At 42.3% G+C, this 20,158-nt stretch overlaps 1 protein-coding gene across 2 annotated transcripts in view; it reads right to left on the reverse strand.

Annotated features, from left to right (window-relative positions):
* The window catches only part of SCFD2 (sec1 family domain containing 2), a 425,850-nt gene that overhangs the window by 21,691 nt on the left and 384,001 nt on the right, over positions 1-20,158 (reverse strand). For both annotated transcript variants that reach the window (XM_063108339.1, XM_063108340.1), the window contains exons 6-7: positions 16,601-16,746; positions 3,804-3,938 (exon numbers count right to left, since the gene is read on the reverse strand). In XM_063108339.1, coding sequence (XP_062964409.1) covers positions 3,804-3,938; positions 16,601-16,746 — 281 coding nt within the window. The remainder of the gene's footprint in view (positions 1-3,803; positions 3,939-16,600; positions 16,747-20,158) is intronic.

Below are 20,158 nucleotides of genomic sequence, written 5' to 3' on the forward strand. Positions count from 1 at the left end.
TAAGAAAAACATTTAAATTGTATGTATGTGCAAGTGGGTTGTGCTGTTTTACCTTGCTGTATGCAATAAACTCTGATCTAGATTGTTCTATTCTTTTTTATTGAATAAAAAATGCAGATTACAATCCATTGAGTTGATATCTTGATCCACAAATGTGCAATGCATCAAGCTGTGCAGTTAGAAAAACACTAATTTGAAGAAAAACAGTCCAGAGAAAGATACCTAATGTGTACAATTACAAAATGATGTAAAAGTGCAGCCACAGAAGCATGTATGGAAAGTACAGAGCCCTGAAGGAGAAACAGGGGGCCTGGATGACCTTTTCCTATGCCCTTTCGATTACCCGCCGTGAGGGCACACACAGCACATCCTGTGGGAATAACTGCCGGCTCTATTCCCAGAGCAACTCCCATCGGCTTCTCCGTCTACCCTCATCCTCATCCAGAGACTGTCTCTGGGTGGCCCTGAGGCAGTCAAGATTGTCTATGAAACTATCTATGAGTATAGAGATGGAGCAGGGACAGACTAGCAGCTCAGCCTCCTTTCCAGCTCTAGAACTCTCCCATTCATGTAACAGTACCCTAAGCATGGGAGGATTCCACGTGGACTTTATTTCATCAGGCTCTGACTTTTTCTTTCTTTCTAGCTCAGCACTGGTTGAGTGAGAACAGGGTGGGGGATAGGGGGAGAGGGAGCAGATTTCAGAGAATTCCACTGTTGCAAAGAGCAGGCCAACAGTGGCAGGAAAGAAAGGAGGGATAACTGCTGGCTGTTGATACTGAATGAAGGCACAATGTGTAGAGGCAATTCAACTCTAGTGCACTAATTATTCTCCCGAGGCCATGGCCCAGAAAAGCAGATGACCCCTGAGAGATCTCATTCACACTGGCTGTCTCAATGACCAGCCTATCATAGATTTTATCCATGAGCTACATAGACACTAGAAAGGGAAAGCATTCGTGCTAATGAGGAATCATGAAGAAAACCAGAAGTAATCACATATGAGTATATGTATATTTAACTTCCAAGAAAATGCTTGGCAGCATCCTGGAGCCAAGAAATGTGGTTAAGAGCGTGGGCTTTGGAATGAGTGACTTGGGGACAAATCCTGGTGTCACCATTTCCTGTGTGCTCTTTGGAAAACACCTAAGAATAGACAGGAATAAGACCCAATCCCAGACTTCTGGAAGTTCATATCTACTGCTTAACCTTTCTGGGCCTCTGTTTCCTCATTGGTAAAACAGGGATAATGATAAGACCTACCTCCTAAGATTGTTATGAGGATTAGTATGAGGATAGATAGAACAGCTTGGCTGGCCCCAATCACAAGTTATCTGTGTAACTTTGGATAGTGAGAAGCAATGGAAAACAGGACAGGGGAGGCTGGTAAAAGATCACAACCGTGTTAGACTCCATCTTCACCCTGCATCCTCTTCTCTCCAAGGGCCTTAAAGCAGAATGGAAGATTCCCTCTGTTGATGGCTTCACCTCCATCTCAAAGAAGTAGCACTTTGGGAAATTACAGTTAGCTCCTCAAAGCCCTACTTGTTCTTCCTCTTTACGTTTATCCCACTTTTGTTCAAACTCTGAACACATGGGCCAGAGGGAGCTTTTTTTGCCTGGCTTTAAGGAATGGTAAGAAGAGCTAGCCACCGAGGTTCATTTAGAAACAAAACAAAATGACTCTCCCTTGGGGTGCTGGGTGGGGAGGGCTCTGTTGCCAGCCCACTGAGACTCTCCCCACCCCCTGGAGACAGATGAGATGTTTGGTCAACTGAGAGCAGAGGCCCCCCAGCTGAAGGCCCAGGAATGGATCTGACAGCTGCCAGGAGAACACAATTACTTTTTCTTAAATCGATTCCTCAGAAACTGTCCTTTGAGATCAGTCTCAAACTGTTGGAGCATTTTTCTATGAGCCCTAACTCTGGGGGTTTGTTTGTTTGTTTTGTTTTATTGGTAGCTGGCTGGTATAGGGATCCAAACCCTTGGTGTTGTCAGCACCATGCTCTAACCAACTGAGCTAACCAGCTAGCTCTGGGGGTTTGAATGAAGAGAAACCCAGCAGCAACGGTGCTGGCCTAGGATGGCTCCAAACTTCTTCCTAGGCAAAGCTTGCTTTAGAGAGTGGAGCTTCTGATTGCAGGAAGAGATGGAGAAAACACTCTGCAGAGTTTAAAAGGGTGATTTAAAAATGTGACATATTCCCGTTTCATGAAACAGTAACAGACAATGTTAAGTGGATAGTCCTCCTACAATCTGCCTATATTCTGTACTATATTCTATATTCTCTTCTGGAAGAACATGCAGAGTCCATCAGCATATTAAAGGCTCTGTGATGTTGGACTATAAAGAAGCAATTAAATTTGTTCAACCCAATATTTCCCAAATATATTTGATCACAGAACCCTTGTGCTGAGAAACAGTTCTTTCTGTGGAACATCGCTGGACAAAGGGCAGAGTCAGGGCCTCCTCTCATCCACACTGCACCTCTCAGAGCACATGCAGGGTGGGGTCGAGCCTTCATTTGCACTCTCAGCCAGACCCCCTTGTGCAGGGCCTGGCTGCATGAGAATTGCAGCAGTCCCTCTGGAAAGGACACAGGCAATTGGACGATCCTGGAGCATTACTGACCAGGGCCTAAAAGTCCACAGTTGTTATTTTATTCTCTTTTCAGGGGTAAGTCCAAGCTTGTGACTGAAGGAAGACAGTGCTCTAGTAGAGAAGATTGGACACTATGTCTAACCTGGAAATATCTGCACAAACAAGCCACCGTGAAGGGCTACTCAGGACAGGAGCCACTGGACAACTCTGAGCTTACTTACATTCAACTCAGGAGTACCTGAACACTTTTAAGAAGCTGATCTGCATTGCTTTATTAAGGAAAAAAAAGAAGAAGAAGAAAAATGCCCCAGCCAGGCGTTGCAATGAAGTTGATGATAATTGGGAACAGCAGGAAGGAGACCTGCGTTTCTCCTTCAGCTGGTTACTGCTTGGTTTAAAGTCTGATTGTCTGGCGTCCATCTTCTGGCTTTTGGAGTGGACCAGTTTTTGCTTAAATATGCATTTATTGAACTCTGAAAGGCCAGATCTTCTATGTAGATTAATTCATGATTTCAAAGATGCTTTGAAGCTGGCAAAACATTCTGTTATTTACAAGAGTTATTACAATTGAAATCCTGGCATAGACTGGGAGGTCAGTTTATAATCTTGTTTAGATCCTTTTAAATTTAGAAACTTTGCAGTGGGTTAAATATAGATCACATTTGTGTACTTTTTCCTCCTTTCATTCCCACTTCAAGGGCTGTTCAGTAGTTCTGACCTACGCCAGACATTAGCCAGAGAAATTCTGGCACTTGTTACATGGGCATCTGCTGGACCAAAACAAAAGTGATGCTAGTTACAGGACCGTGCAGAGTTGCTCATCATCCTACATATTATCTTCCACATTTAAGAGCAAAGGTCTTTCACTAAGACTGGTGAATAGTTTCATGTTAAGTGAAAATGTGGACATGAGGAGAAAATGTTTTGGTAATGCTATCCTGGAGAGCTTGTGTCCTCCAACTTACACTGCACATGTTGATTAGAGAAGATCATAGAGCTCAGGTCATAAGAAGCTGTACGAGGCTGGAAGTCAGACTGTTTATAACCAAAAGGTAAATAAATGTTGCCCCAGATTTTAGAAGAGCCAAAATATTGAATGTTATCTGCGTAGTACTGGCCAGAGTAAACGAGGTGCCAGCATTTTCATGCCCAGTAAAGAGAATGTTATTACACTCAGGATTACCTCTTCATGGGTACTTTACCTTCATGAACATGCTAAATCCAGTTTTAAGGAGATCAGCAAGGCCTGAAGACATGTGTTCAATATCAACAGGATCTGGCCTCTCGGGATTAAATATTTCCTCCACAACCTGCTTCAACAATGGTTTATAAGATGCCTGGAAAGACAAAATATTGTGCTGTAAGTAAAAGGATTTGTTTGGTCTGTCTGGAGAGAGAACAGCTTTATCTGTATAAAAAGAAGCAAAGCAAGTTTATTTTGATACTGAGCAATAGCTGTGATTTTGTGTGTGTGTTTGTGAAAACACAATATAACAACACTGGTTTTTTAGATAAACTTTCACCCCAAGGCTCTAGCACTATTTTCTGCTTCTCAAACCTCCTTCTACAAGCAAATATCTCTTACCAGAGCTATAATCATTGTATGACTAATTTTTCTATCTAGATTTCAAGTGACTATTTTAGGTATGAAGTACACTGGAAAGCAAAGTACTATCATTTGATATAGACATGAAGATAGTCTCCAGCTTTTCCTAAACATTCTTAGAATTATGCTCCCCCTGCTAGGACCTCAAATGTTTACTTACAATGTGCTGTCAACATTCAAGCCTAAAGCAATCCCTCCTTCCCCAGCAGAGCTCAACTCCAAGTATGAGTTTCCCAGAAAAAGAAGCTAAGATAACCAAAAAGAATCTGACCGAGGTCAGGGCAGAAAGCAGGCTGCACGACACTATAGGAATTTCAGCAGAATTAGGGCGATGTTAGTTTGCAACAAGTCCTACAGTTTGATGAATGGTGCTAAATGCTTTCCTTTTCTGTGACCTGAATAAGCCATCCACGTTTCGGTTGTGTTTGGAGGCAGCTGCCTCGCTGACCACTGTCTTGTCTGAGCTTGTTTCTCCCATCTCTTCCCCTGGTTCTTCTGCTACCAATTCTTCCCTTGTCTTCCTTTCCCATTAGCAGGACCACCTTCTTTCCTCCCAATCCTGTTGCTGCCTCTGCTGCTCCAGTCACACATTGCACTGAGTCTGCGGCATGAAGGGCAAGAGAAGAAGGAAAGTCTCCCCTCAACCCATCCCCTGATCTATTATAGCCTTGGAAAAGCCAGATTCTGATAATGCACTGTTGAGCTGTATCCTCTCTTGAACTCCATTTCTCTCTGTCTTGGCCAAATATGTGACTTGCCTGTAGCAATTGTCAAGGATATTTAGTGTACTGACTTCATTCCTGGCTTCATATTGCTTTTCTTACAGTCATTTTTTACTATTATTTTCCCTTGATTCCAATTTTCTTATTTACAATATCATAGAAATAAAGCAGGGTACAAACCATCAAACTCATAAATACACATTCAGCAGGAATCTAGCTGGGATCCTTCTCAGGGATAAGATGCAGGGAGAAATAGCATCTGTTCAGTCAGTTGAGGATTCCACCCCTTTTATGTTTACTGGTCAAACAGACCAGTGTGTGTCCAGAGATCCCATGGTTAAATGATCAGGAAGGGCAAAGCACTGAACAGCAACACTAATAAGATGGGAATTTTTCAAAGTATGGATTAACCTTGCTCATAATAAGAGAAATTCAAATTAAAGCTATAGCAAGAGAGATTTTGTTTTAACTTATCAGACTGGTAAAAATCCAAAAGTTTGAAAACACACTCTTTTGATGAGGCCATGGAGGAACAGGCACTCTCCTACATTGCTGGTGGGAGGGTAAATTGTTACAATCAATGTGGAGAGCAATTCGGCAATACCTATCAAAATTACAAGTGCATTTGACCTGGCAGTTCTACTTCTAGGAATTTATTCCTTGGATATGCTCATGTATGCAAATGAGATCCATAAAAAGCTGTTTATTGTTTATAATAACAAAATATTAGAAACCACCTAAGTGCCTATCGATTGGGAGCTGTATTCTACAAATACTCTTCCCTGAGTAAATTGTCTTGAGAGCTCTTCTTTCATCTTAGCCTTTCTGGTCATTTACTCTCTTAAACTTTAATCTCTTTAATGCATATCCCCAAGGAGATGTCCTTTGGTCAATACTTTGCTACCTTATCAGTATTATCATCAAATATTAATTTACTTCTTCCTTAGTAACAGACTCCAGTTTTCAGCCAGGCACATTATCAACTGGCTAAAAAGGCTTGCACCTTTCCTTGCAGCTGGGTGTGGCCATGTAAATAAATTCTGGGCAATGAAATGTAAGTAGAAGGGTAATGTGGAACTTTCAGAAGTCTCCTTTTTAAAATGGAAAGATATGCTTTTTCTCCTCATTTTCTCTTCTGCTACCTGGAATGTGGAAGTGATGCCTGGAGCTCCAGCAGCCATATTGGAAGACAGGGCCATTTCTTTTCTCTTTCTTTCTTTTTTTTTTCAAATGTGAAAGGATTTATGGGGGGACATACTTGTGAGAGAAACTGGGGAGGAAGACAGAAAAGGCTGGACAAGCCATCAGACCGTGTTCCAGTCTGAACTCCAGTGACAGATAGAGGGAAGGAAGGTTGGCTGGAATCACCCTAGATCCAGTGCCATCTTCAGAAAGTTCAGTAAAGGTGTCAAGGAGCCCTGGAACCCAAGTCAGCCTTCAGAAGAGGTATGGTCTTCCCTTAGTTTCTCTGATGTTCTCAATCATTGGCTGGAAGCAGCTTGTGGGAAGCACGGTCTCAGGGCAAACATGACAATAGGTTTCAGGCTGCAAGAGCTTGGGTCATTGGTCAGTTTTGCTTCCTCCAGCTGAGAGTCTGGGATGTGCATTATCATGACTGCCATAGTGATAATAACCACCCATGCGGTAGGAGGCCCATCACACGGTGCAGCTGCAAATTCCTCAGTAGATGGTGGTGGAACTCTGTAAAGGTTTTCTTTTAATGTGTTCAGTTTTCTCAGTGAAGTAGGAAGCAGGAGCATCTGCCTTGGCAACGTCTCCTCTGCCTTCCTCCTCTGCTGCATCTCTGGCCAGGGCATTTCTTAGAGACGGTGGAGCAGAGAGCTGAAGAAATCCTGGACAGTGATGACTTATAGAACCTCCGTAACCATAACATGAACAGGCTAAATAAGGACCTACTTTACATGACAATATAGAACCTTCTATGTTTAAGCAACTATTTTCAGATCTCTGTTATTTGCTACTGAATAAAATTTTGATACAAAGCATTTAGGGAATATAAAGATATAAAAATCTATTCCTTCCTTCCAAGAGATTACAGTTATTGATTTTATTAGCCTATATTAAAGGCTGGTTATATGAAATACCTTTAACCAAAATCACAGAGAAACATACACAGTCCATCATATTTAAGAGAGAAGAAAATATATCCTTTAACCCACAAAAAGTAGAAAAGTGTGTTGCTCTCCATAGGAGGTACCTTCTACAAGAAGGGAGAGTAGTGATTCTGAAAAGAGCTCAGACACAGGACAAGGTGGCTCTGTAATCAAGCTAAAACACTGTACTCTGCACCTCTCTAGTGCAAGGCACAGTGTACCCAGGATGATAGGATTGTTCTCAGGACTCCAGAGGCGCCACTGTAGACTAGGGAAAAAGAGGAAAGAAGGAAGTATGAAGGGATTCGAGAAAACAGAGATGCTGGGATATCTCCCTCTCCCTTGCTCTACTTTCGGTTAAGCTTGGAGGAAAGAAGCATCCAGAAGAAAATGTCCACTGAGCTGCGTTCTCTTTGGGGGGTGAGGAGAGATTTGGAAGTGCTATGCCCTTAACACATTCATTCTTGGGACTTTGTGAATACTGTGTGTTATTGGGAAAATTGGATATATTTTTATTTTTTTAAAGGTATGTAGGTGAACATTTATTTAGAATGAGAAAAGAAAACTCAATTTAAAATACTGAGAAGTAACAGATAGCAAACACATCACATAATTCAGAAAAAGAATATAAATATTTTTAACTGCCTGACCTCTATAATAATCATTTCTAACATTTTTTTGCTGCATTCTCTCTGATTATTTTTCCATGTAATAACAATTTTAAAACAACATTTTGTATGGAGATGTGAGTTATTAGGCTATCGTCTCTCAATTCCAACCCCTTCCCTTCTAGACGTGGTTCTGTGAGTTTGGGCTGAGACTGCAAGCCACATGTGTGCTTTGCCAGCTAGGTCTGTTAGACTCTGCCAACAGGGGGCACTGCAGGGAGACTGGAAGGTGGGAGAGCAAGTAGGAACTTGTAGCTGCCCCTCCACTGGACTTTTAAGTCATAGGACCCAATAAATTACCTTTCTTGTTTAAACCATTTGGCACTTTTTTCTTTTTCTATTTTTGCTTGTAACCAAAAGCATAGTAAATGATATAAGTATTATTAATTTAAAGAGAAGCTGATAGGTTTTCCCACTTAAATAGAGGAAAAAGCCCTCTAAATTCTCTGTTAAGACAAGTAAGTACAGCACAAGTGAATAACATTGTGCATTTAAAGAGCACAATTTGAGAGAAAAAGGAACTCTCATACATTGTTGGTGGGACTGCAAAATGGTGCAGCCTCTGTGGAAAATGGTATGGAGGTTCCTCAAACAATTGCAGATAGATCTACCATATGACCCAGCTATCCCACTGTTGGGAATATACCCAGAGGAATGGAAATCATCAAGTCGAAGGTATACCTGTTTCCCAATGTTTATCGCAGCACTCTTTACAATAGCCAAGAGTTGGAACCAGCCCAAATGTCCATCATCAGATGAGTGGATACAGAAAATGTGGTACATCTACACAATGGAATACTACTCAGCTATAAAAACGAATGAAATACTGCCATTTGCAACAACATGGATGGACCTTGAGAGAATTATATTAAGTGAAACAAGTCAGGCACAGAAAGAGAAATACCACATGTTCTCACTTATTGGTGGGAGCTAAAAATTAATATATAAATTCACACACACACACACACACACACACACACACACACAAAAAAAAAACCGGGGGGGGGCGGAAGAAGATATAACAACCACAACTACTTGAAGTTGATACAACAAGCAAACAGAAAGGACATTGTTGGGGGGGAGGGGGGGAGGGAGAAGGGAGGGAGGTTTTGGTGATGGGGAGCAATAATCAGCCACAATGTATATCGACAAAATAAAACTTAATAAAAAAAAATTAAAAAAAAAAAATAAAATAAAATAAAAATAAAGAGCACAATTTGGGACTTTCTCAGATACAAAGCAGTACATGTTTTATGCCTTCTTAGTCAATACATTTTTAATTTTTCCAGTTAGGGTTTTAATGATGAGAACCTTTGGCTCCTTCCTCTCAGCCATTTAGTTTGGATTGTTTTGTGTCGCAAATCATGTCACTGAAATCTGATTGGAATGAACTGCTTTGGCAGTGGCTTCTTAGATGAGAACTCTCTGACCATCATGCATTTTTCTGTTCAGCCAGGAGCTACCCACTTATCAGCAAAGGACCATGCAGCAGGTGGTGACAGGAGGGACGGATGTTGCTCCTCTAGTACCCCACTCAGAGTGTTTCTCACACGTTAGAAAGGGCCAGAGGGGAGATTAGTCCTGTAGTTTGCCTCAACATTAAGAAGATAAACCATGGTAATTCAATTTCCGAATCAAACACTCTGCCAGTTCACCTTTTGGGGAGGAATTATTCAGACATATTCATTCTTTCCTTTTCTTGCTGGTTATTTATCTCTTGCTTATATCATATTCTGTATGGGTTGGCAGTAGGTGGTCTATGCCCTATGCAATCACGGAAGAGACCCGGGTTTCTCCTATTGAGTGGTTTCACCATTCCCCGGGGCATTGGATTCCTATATGGAAGGCTTTCCATCTCATCAGCAGATGAAAGAGAGAGAGAGTATGGAGGATTTCCAGAGAGATTTTATGGGCCCAGCCTGAAAATGACAATGTATCACTTCTACCATAGTCAGAATTAGTCACAAACTCACATTTACCAGCAAGGGAATCTGGAAAATGTGGTATCTCTGTGTGCGCAGGAGGAAAAGGAAATGAAATTTGGGGAGCACATAGCATTGTCTCTGCTACAGACACACTGTTAAGCTCAGATTGCAACATTAATATAATTATTTCCTTAACAACTGTTAAATTGCATGTTGTAGGCCAAGAATTGTTAAACACTTTTTCTCTTTTGCATAAGAATTTGACCTTTGGTTGACTTTCTAGCTCTGTTTCCCTGGAAACCTGATAAAGGAAGAATGTCAAACTATGTAGCCAGGTAAGATTGCTTGTGACAAAAATGACCCCAGCTTGGTAAACTGCGTTAGACTGGGAGAACTATAAATAGTTGATAGAAAGCCAGAGCTTTGGGCTTCTCTGAGTATGATGATTCTTGAATAATAATTGAGCATTCCCTCAGAGGAAAGCTGGAAGCTCGCCTGTGGAAGTGTTACAGAGAAATTAGTTCCTATAGGATAAGAGGGTTTTAAGCTCAGGAATTCCCCCACCCTCCCGATGTCAGTCTAGTTCTCTCACTTCTGAGCTGTCACCCTGGGACCAAATCAATTAGCTCCTCAATGGCTGCATGGATTGCTTTATGCTTTAGGACAGTTACAGGGACTACTCCAGAAAAGACAAATGCTTGATGTTCCCCTGATGGCGAGCTGTGTTCCTGTCCCGGGCAGACTGGTGTCTAGTGGGGGCTATGACCACAGAGTCGACTTATCCGTTAGGTACAGAACGCACAGTGCCTTGGGCATGCATTGCGTTTAGGGGCCCATGAAAATCTATTAATTTTTTGATTTAAATCAGAAAAAGATAAAAAGAACTTTAGGTCAAAATAATGTTTTGATATGTAACATTAATTAAAGATTATTAATTAATAATCTTTACACCACAGCAATAGAACCATATACTTTAAAATATCTTTTTATTTTTATAGAGGAAGAGGCCCACAAAGGCAGCAAAAGTGCCCAAGGCCTATGAATGTCATAACGTGGCCCTATATGACGGTCTCATGAGGCTGGGCTGAAAGTTTGATAGACCCTAAAGAGACTCTCTGATGGCTGTTACACATGAAATAGATGAGGTTTCAAAAAATTTATCTTATATCAGAAAATCTCTTTTTTCCCCTTCTTTAAATGGCTAGCATCTCTTCCAGAACAAACTGAGCTTTAAAAAATACTATATTTAAGCAAAATATGAAAAAGAAAGTACTTGGGTCTATGTCTCTGATTACTCTTTTGTGGTGGAGATAATGTGCAGTTGGGTTCTAGAAGATTCTTTTATTGATCTGAGCTCTAACTCTGGAGGAAAGGTATTGGGTATAGCAGCAGTTTCTGACATTATACATAAGTCAGAGACAATTTTGAGATATTAATCTAACTCCAACATCTTCTTGAATTTGCTACACCTTAAAGATGGCCTACAACATTAGTTTCCAAGAAAACCTGAATTGTCGCCACAGCCACATCCCATCAGTTGGGGCTGCTGACCTTGTCTTGGCTGGCTAGTGCTGGGGTAGCCAGGGACTCTCTCAGTCCTGCTACTGAAGGTGCTTGCCTCTTCCTCCCTTGTCTCCAAGACTGACTTAAAATAAACAACTTCTCAGCAAAACTAGGTTTGTAGAGAAGGTATTCATTCTGTTTCAATCCAAGGCTGCACAGAACATCTGTTCAAAACTGCTCAAGGCTGTATTTGACCATTCCACGGCTTGTTTATTTTTATTTTTTTGCTATACTATGACTGACTTTTTCTCCTTTCATCTTCTTAAAGGAAATGGTTTGTTTGCTGATTAAAAAATGGTTCGTCTATCTATCCATCCACCCATGCATCCCCCCCATTCATCCTTCAATCCAGAAGCAGATTATTTTTTAAACATTTGAGTGTAGTTCCTTCAACTTCATTGTGAGGAAACGCAAGCCCAAAGATATTAACAGATATGCTTGAGTTCATACAGCCAGTTAGAAGTAGTCTACAGGACAGAGCCAAGTTTCCTAGCCCTTCCTAGATCCTATCCCATGCTGATTCCTTCAACAAGGACACTAGCAGGTCTGAGGTTAGGTAGATAGAATCAGGAGAAGGAATAGAGCTTAGCACTTGGAAAAGAACAGCTGGTGGCCAGGGCTGGGGACTCTTGACAGAAGAGACTGGGGCAAAGACTGTTCAGAGAGCCATATTTCACTGGGCACAAGATGAATCAAGCTCCTTGGGCACTGCTGGTTCTAAATGCTCTTGTTCAGCATGCCAGAGGCACAAAAGACAGTACACATCTGTGGAAAGTTTTCTTCAGCACAGTACCGCACTTTGAGACTTATGCCAAAGCAAGTCATGCAAGAGCCATATGCTATTTTGTCTGAAAGGCCTCATAAGCTTCTTGCCCTGAGACATCTGCCTAATAGTCTCCTGATGCTGCAGCTAAGGAACAGCAGCACATCAAACACTGCTGCCTTTAGGAAGGAGATTAAGCCTCCTGTTAAACTGGAACATTTGCAGTAAGAAACAAAAGGGTAAGAAGACTGCCCACGCAGGCACAACTTGGGGCTTAGGCTTCCAGTCCGCAGAGTCAACCAACAAACATAACCTTTTCAGTCAAACAGGTATCGGCAATAAGCCTCTCACCATATACAGCAGCTAACAGGACACTCAGCTTTAGAAGAACACCCATTCTGTGTAGCCCACATCCTAACAAAGCAAAGGATGAAATTCTGCAAAAGAGAACAAAGAAAAGGTCTATTTTTGTTCTTTACTCTTACTATCGCTGTTATAGCAAATACTTACATAGTACTGGCTATGTGTCAAACACTGTTCTATAAGTTTTATAGGTATTAACTCACCAAATCATTAAAGCATCTTTATGAGGGAGCTGCTATTATTAACTCCTTCTTACAGAGAAGGAACCAGGCACAGAGAGGGAAAATAACTTGCTGAAGGTCACACAGTTAGTAGGGGGCACAGCTGGGCTATGAACCTAGATGCTCTGATTCTAAAATATGTTCTTTTAACCTCCGGGCTAACCTCCCTCTAAGAATTAAGAACATAAGAAGTGCCATTTTGGATAAGATCCGCAGTCCATGATCCATCTATCCACCCACCCACAAGGTGGCACGTGCACCAAGTAGACTCTGCAGATACCATGGTGAGCAAACACAGATGCTGCCTCCAGCTTTGCAGTGTGTTCTTTGAGTCAAGAGCTTCCCCGGCAGCCTCTTGATCCCCATTGCCTCCACTTTCCTGACTGTGGCAGAGGTCCTGGTTCCCCTGGAGAGTCAGCTCTGTGGTGATGCTCTGAGACTCATTTCTGGAGGTCCAGTCTAGATCCCATTTCTCTAGCTCTTCCAGAGATTTTATATGGACCTAATTCGTTGTATTAAATTACATTCTAAAATGACTAGAGTGGTATCTGCTTTCTGCATCTGATTCAAGACTGACACATTTTCCTAAAGGGGTAATGGATAAAGATTGAATAAGAGATGCTTCTAGTGCTAGCAGGAGAAACACAAGTGGCTCTGAGAGTCAGCACATGGGTATCAGAGCAGGAGAGAGGGGCACTGGGGTGGAGGATGGGGCCAGAAGGACCATGTAACCCAGGCAGAGAGCCCAGATACGCAGCCCAGATCAGACTTGGAACAGGAACCCAGGACCAGAACAGGTCTAGCACTTTCCCAAGTGTCCTGGGAGCCCAGGACATCTCAACGAGATTCTGTAAAGATAGTATGGAGCTAGACAGAAAGCATGGATGTCTCTGGGAGCCATGGGGCTGAGGACCAAGCTGAGAGACGGATGCACAGAAAATTGCCCAGCCAAGGCTCATCTTCAAAACCAGACACAGCTGGACTCTTGTACTTATGCATACTCTGTGTCCCAATAAATCCTCTGATCTGCAGTAAAGATATATGTAATGTGTTTAAGACGCATAAAACAAATCCTTACCAAGCTCCCACGATGTGCAAGATAACTGTCTAGGCACTGAATTTTATGGCAGTGAACAAAACAGGTCAAAATCTGTCTTCACAGGGCTGACCTCTGTAATTTAAAAACTGTTTTAATTTGAAAAATATTGAAAAAACCTAACAGGTAAAAAATGACCAATAATCTCATCAAAAGACTTTACTATATATATGTAAATAGGAAAAATTGGAAAATTGGAATTAAAAGAACACATGAATTTTTCCATGAATTTTTTGAAGTACACTTGTACAGAGCAGGAAGTCACTGCTGCTCCTTGCCCATCCAACCATTCCTGTGACCCACGAGGCAGCCATTATAAAATTTTACTAAGTTTTTAAAGACCTATTAAATATATATACCCGTATACTTTTTATTCTATTATATTTTTATAAAAACAGAATAATGCTTCACAGAACGATCTACAGCATGTTTTCCCCCCACCTAATCAGTCACGAACCTCTGTTTTAGTTTGAGTTACCCAAGAAGCTGGCCCTGAGACAAAGATTCAGATGCAGTCCCCGCCCAGCATATCTCCACCCATTCCCTTCATTTTCACGGTTGTGCAACATTTTAGTATATTTCTGTATCATATTTATTTAATCCCCTCAACACACGCACATTACCCCCCCCTTCCTGCTCACCAGCATTTAAAATTTTGGGTGAGTGTGTTGATGTTGTTAACTCACTATAAGGGGGCGTACAGGCAACAAAGGGAATGTTCATTTTCCAAAGGCCATTGCTGCAGGGCAGGGTTTGAGGCCTGAAGAAATGACAGTGCTGTGTTGACAGCAGGGAGATTAAGTCTAGGAAACTTATCATTGCCCTTATCATGGCCAAGATGCATAGCTAACACATGCTTATGGGAAGTTGGCCAAATCAGCCACCGCAATAATCATAAAACGGAAAAGACCTCATTAATTTAGTGACTTATTTTCTCTTTGCCAATTATCATAGCCACTTGCTTCTTGGTATTTTTTGGTCTAAATTTTATCCTATATCACCAGTTCTGTCACATTTTTTGGAACTATTCCATACACAGTATTTAAGGTTGCTGATTTTTTTAAAATGACAAAATTGTGTATGATAAATTATCTGAGTGATTTGATCTGTATTTTGGGATAGTGATGTTCTTGGATCTTTGCAAAACGGATTGGAATCTTTTTGTTTGTAGGTGGAGTGCCAGTTTCTAAGGTCTTTAGTATCTCTGTGATTTCAGATGACCATCAGCACTATCAATCAATACTTCTAGAACTTCTATAAAACTATGGTACAGTGGGGGAGGAGGTTTTGTGTTGGTGTCAAAGACCTGGCACCTGCCCCTGTCCACCTGTGTGCCTGTGGCAAGTCACAGGCTTTCCTGGATCTTGGGATAATAACACTTCCCTGGCTTATTTGTGGGAATCAAAGGAAAAACCAGACGTAGAAGTGCTCTTCATGTATCAGCTACCGTGCGAGCACACGGGAGAAAGAATGTGAATTTTGCTAGCCTGTAGTGGGTAACGTGAGCTCTCGTCTGCACGCCCCCTTAAAGAGTCAGCACCCCAAAGCTGAACTCCTCACTATGTCATAGTCCTCACTAATAGCATATTAAACTCTCCAAAAGCCTTAACAAACAGCAGAGATTTGACTACAGAATTCATATGAGGTAGAGGAGAAGATTCCCCATAGTCAAACTGTCAGAAACATCCTTTCTTCTCTGAAAACTCATCTTTGGCCACCAGGAACTTTAATTCTGTCTCCTACTGTGTCCAACAGAGACTCCCCAGCTTTGACGGCTCCAGCCTTTGTTCGCTCCTTAAGCTTCCCTTTGGGTCTTTCTATGCATTCTTCTTCTTTGTGTTTTTACAGAACAATTGCACCTTTAATCTTGGATTCTCATACCATCTTCCTGTTCAATGATCAAAACTTCTTTCATACATTCTTCTACCCTCCATAGAAACTAGTGGGGGAATTTTATTTTATTTTTAAAAAATTTATTCATTTATTAATATTATTTTTTTTATATTCTAATACATTGTAGAGCAGTTGGGGGAAAGAAATAGTGTGGGAGAAGGAGGAAAGAGGGGGGCATGGTTGAGGCCCGTGGCACTCCCCCCTCATTCCTGCAGGGGAGACCAGGGGTCTTCCAGCAGTGGCTCAGCTTGGTCATTGTTGGGGTGGATGCAGATGTCAGGGGTGTGTGGCTGAAGCCCTTGGGCAACCGCCCCACCCCTGCCTGGGAGCCCAGGGTGTTTCCAGTGGTGGATCCATGGTCATTGCTGGGCTGGTTGCAGATGGGGGGGGGGGGCGGGAGGGGGCATGGCTGAGGCCCTCAGTCCAGTGGGGGAATTTTAAATAACAAATGTTTTCCCTGTCACAAACACTTTTATCCTTGCCATGATATTATCAGATGCTTTTATTATTCTTTTTTTGTGTGTGTGACCGGTAAGGGGATCGTAACCCTTGGCTTGGTGTCGCCACCGGCCATCCCTATATAGGATCCCAACCTGCGGTGGGAGCACCAGTGCGCTCCCAGCGCCGCACTCTCCCGAGTGAGCCACGGGGTCGGCCCTGCTTTTATTATTCTAATTGTTCAAAATGTTTATGGACTTCTTATATCCAGGAACTTGAGAATCATCTAAGACTAGCCCCTCATTTGGTACCTCTAGTAAATGGGGCCCACAGTAGTGAAGGGACTTGCCTAAGGCTATAGAATAAGTCTGTAACAGACTCACAGTTATAAAGCAATGTCTGACTCCCAATCCAGTGCTTGCCCTACTGCATCAAGCCCGGGGCACAAATGAATGGAGAGGCTTTCAGATTCAGTGGAAACCGAACTCTAAACTGAAAGGGAACTTAGAATTCATCTGGAGCAAACACCTCATTTTAGAGAAGTTAAAACTAAAACTTTTCTTGTAGTGGTAGTCTCTGAATCCTAAAAGTACAACAGAAGGAGATTACTTTAAAACATGTACTTGCCTGGTGGGTATGATTTCCAGGAACATATACAGACTTAAACTGTTTCATGAGATTCCGAGCTCCAGCAATATCCCAAAGTGAAGTAAAGAGTTCATCCACGGCAATTTTGGATTTGTGAAATGTCAGGTTAATTGAAGAGTCACAGCCTGAAAAAATCCAGAGATATTTTCTGGAGTGAGCAAATCTCTAAGTTTTCATCATGACAGTTTGAGCTCGATATAACGCAGTTGGGATTTTTTTTTTTAACCCTGATTTTCCCTGGCTTTTCACGAACTGGGCTGTTCCAATTACCCATGAGCAATGAAACATATTGAGTATAAATGCCTTTGACAGAAGTAGAACTCAAAATTGCCTGGGATCGCAGCCACTGGCTTCAGTCCCTAGACTGCAGAAGTTTCACAGAGAGAAGGCTGATCCTTAGAACAGCTTTCAGTTCTCAGGGTCTCTGATCCTTAGAACACAGCTTTGGGAAAATATGAGGAGGCACAAAGGAAAATACAGGAGACTGCTGCTATCAAACTCCCTTGCTGAATCCCACCAACAGTTTCCATAAAGTAGGACAACAAGAATTAGAAAGAGCTGCTCCAAGAACAGGACTTGCTGGGATGGGCATGTGTTGGCTGTGCTAACCAGGCACATGGCATATTTCAGAAGACAGCCATTCCACACTGGTCAAACACAGAGGGGGCCTGACAAGAAGACCATTCTTGGTGACCAGTCTATTTCTTTTGGAAACTTACAATAGATGGATTTATTCTCTATTTTGCTAGAAGCTCATTTACAGAAGAGAAATGATTATAGATAAATTAGAAATTAAAAAAACAGAAACAGATTAAAATTGTGCATTATCAACTCTCTTAAATACATCAGAGAGCTTAAGTCATTAAGTCTCACATCACCGTTATGAGGTAGGAGATATTATTTTCTCCATTTTAAGGATGCAGGAACTGAGGTGCAGGTTAAGTAACTCTCCTGCAATCAGACACAGTCAGGGTCTTGTCCATGTCCCTCAGCTACCCTGGGAGTCACCTGCAGGTTTGGTGAACAGTTCCCATTACTCTGACTGCTTCCTATCTCAGGCACCTGCATGTCTGTCTGTCTGTGTCTCTCTATCTTTCTGTATGAGGGCTCTCTCTAGTTGTAGCAGCATGTTTGGCCTGCATATAGAGCAGGCTAGAGGTGCTGGGGAGTCAACACTCACAGGAACAATCCCACTTTCTCATCCCTTGGGGGGACAATTCTGAGTTGTGGTCTCCACAGCCTTTTCGAGGGGCCCCAGCAGGACTGAGCCCTAGCTGCCCACAACACCAACTCACTCATTCTTACACCCCCTTTACTGGCTTTCCTTCTTCTCTGTCTCACTTCCCTACTTCCAGACTGTGCTTTGGGAATATCTTTCAAATGCAGTACTTGCACCCAAATCCTTGTCTCAGGATACTAGGCTTCCATGGCAATTTGAACACATGTAGCCTGGATTCAGAGCCTGTAATATCTCTCTGATTGCAGACCTGAGCTCCTCCACGTACACTGCCTCCAACCATTCAAAATCTCATCTGTGAATGCAGAGTCACGCTGCAATGAATAGATAAAAGGGAATGTGGGGACAAAAGCTATTAAATAAGATGAATTACTTTCTGTGATAACAGTAATACCTATAATCAATGCTCACTCTATGCTAGGAACTATTTTAAGAAATTTGTACGTATTAGCTCATTTAGTCTTCACAGAAACCCAACGTGGTAGGCACTATTATTATCCCTATTTTGCAGGTGGAGAAATTGAACCATCGAGAAGTTAAGCAGCACAAGGTCACTCAACTAGCAAATGGTAAAGCTAAGAATCCAACTCTTGTAGTCTAACTCCAAAGTTGGTTCTGTTAATCACTACATTCTGCTAGTGTTTCATATATTCTGAGACCATATATATAGAAGATCAATGAAAAACATAATTCATCTTTAAATTGAAGAAATGCTTTTAAAATGGAAGGAGTAGGAAATGCTCTTCTGGGGAAGACCTGGGACTGTCCCTGGGGTGCTTGCTAACAGTGTGGTTTGCAGCTAGACCCCAGGCCCTTCTTTTCTGGCCACACAAGGTGTGAGATATCCCAGGCCTGGCTGCACAGACTTCTTTGAATCTTTGCTCTGTACGGTGCTGTATTCAGTTACTTCTTATAAGCCCCAGACAGCCTGTTCCATTAAGCCAGTTTATGAGATAATGGCATTTTGTAAAGGAACTCTAAGTGTACAATTCCAGTCAATTCTCATTTAATCCACTTAGTTCAAAAGATAATAAACAAGAAGCTGATCCTAGCCGTTAGCCAAGCATGGTCTCTGTACTTTGGTTGCCTTTTTCTGATAAGAGAGGGCCCCGACCTCCTAGGGGCACTCCTGTGTTCTTCTAAAATGGAGGGATGACTTGTGCCCCTGCAATTTCTTTCTCTGGAGAGCTAAGGGATCTCTTGTGCAGGGGTCCAGTTACTCCTTGGAGCAACCAAATAGGGCTCCTGTGTCCACTCATACCCTCCCTTTGTTGCCCTCTCACCCTTATCCACTTACTGAAGTTCCTGTACTTCGGCAGAGAGAAAACAGTGGTTTCCATGGCTTTGTGCACTGCAGGGACCCACATTTCCAGCCAAAACAAAGATAAAACAGAAAGAAGCCTGAATAGCTTAATGATCCTCCTGGGACAGCTGAAATGAAGCTGTACTCCATCTTCCAATCTGCCTAGTCTTTTCTGTCTGGTTCTCCCAGAAAGCAAGCTTGAAGCTTTCTGGTGTTTGGGGCGCCTTTTCACAGCAGCCTGGTTCCCACCAGTTTGGTTTTATTCCTTAGGTATTCAGGAAAATAAAGTACTTTGCATCAGGAGGCTGCCTCAGTCTGGATTGAAGCTGAAGTAACCCTTATCTGAGGCCTTTGACATACATACTCATGTGCACACAAGAACATGGATACACGGACTTATGTGGGTCCAACAAAAAGCATGTCACTCGTGGCTGGATAAGCTAAGGGGCAGGAGAGCATGGCTAGATAGGATTTGAAATGTCTCCGTATTTGCTGATATTGTTCTCCTCACAGTTCCAAAGGCCACTCAGGCCCCTCAGGCCCCTCACATCTGTTTGGGAAAAGCAAGGGTCAAAAATTTACTTTGAGCCTGGTCAAGAGGCCATTTTTTTCATCTGGCCCGAGGCTGTCCTCCTCATCCTTCTGCTGGCCTACAGTTTGAGAACATCAAGCCCACCTTCTAGTCTGCATCCCTGCCTGCCTGCCTTTCAGCAAGCTCTGAGCAGCAGGAGCCACCTCCGTGGGCTCCTGGGGCAGTTAAAGAAAAGGTCTGCTTGGAGGTGTGACAGGGCCAGAAAGGGCAGAGCACTGGGGGGTCATGACCTCCCTCATCCATCCAGTAGTCTGACAATGCCTTTCTCTCTTTTCAAAAGATTGTTTTAAAATGGAGTCTTTTCTCATGGGTCTCTATAAATGTTTGGCAAATGAAAACAAAACTAAACAAAATAAAAACCAAATAAACCTTAGAAAGTGGCATCACATCTGAAATCATCTAGTG

This window comes from Cynocephalus volans, chromosome 9 (assembly GCF_027409185.1).
Source record: "Cynocephalus volans isolate mCynVol1 chromosome 9, mCynVol1.pri, whole genome shotgun sequence".
NCBI classification, from domain to species: domain Eukaryota; kingdom Metazoa; phylum Chordata; class Mammalia; order Dermoptera; family Cynocephalidae; genus Cynocephalus; species Cynocephalus volans.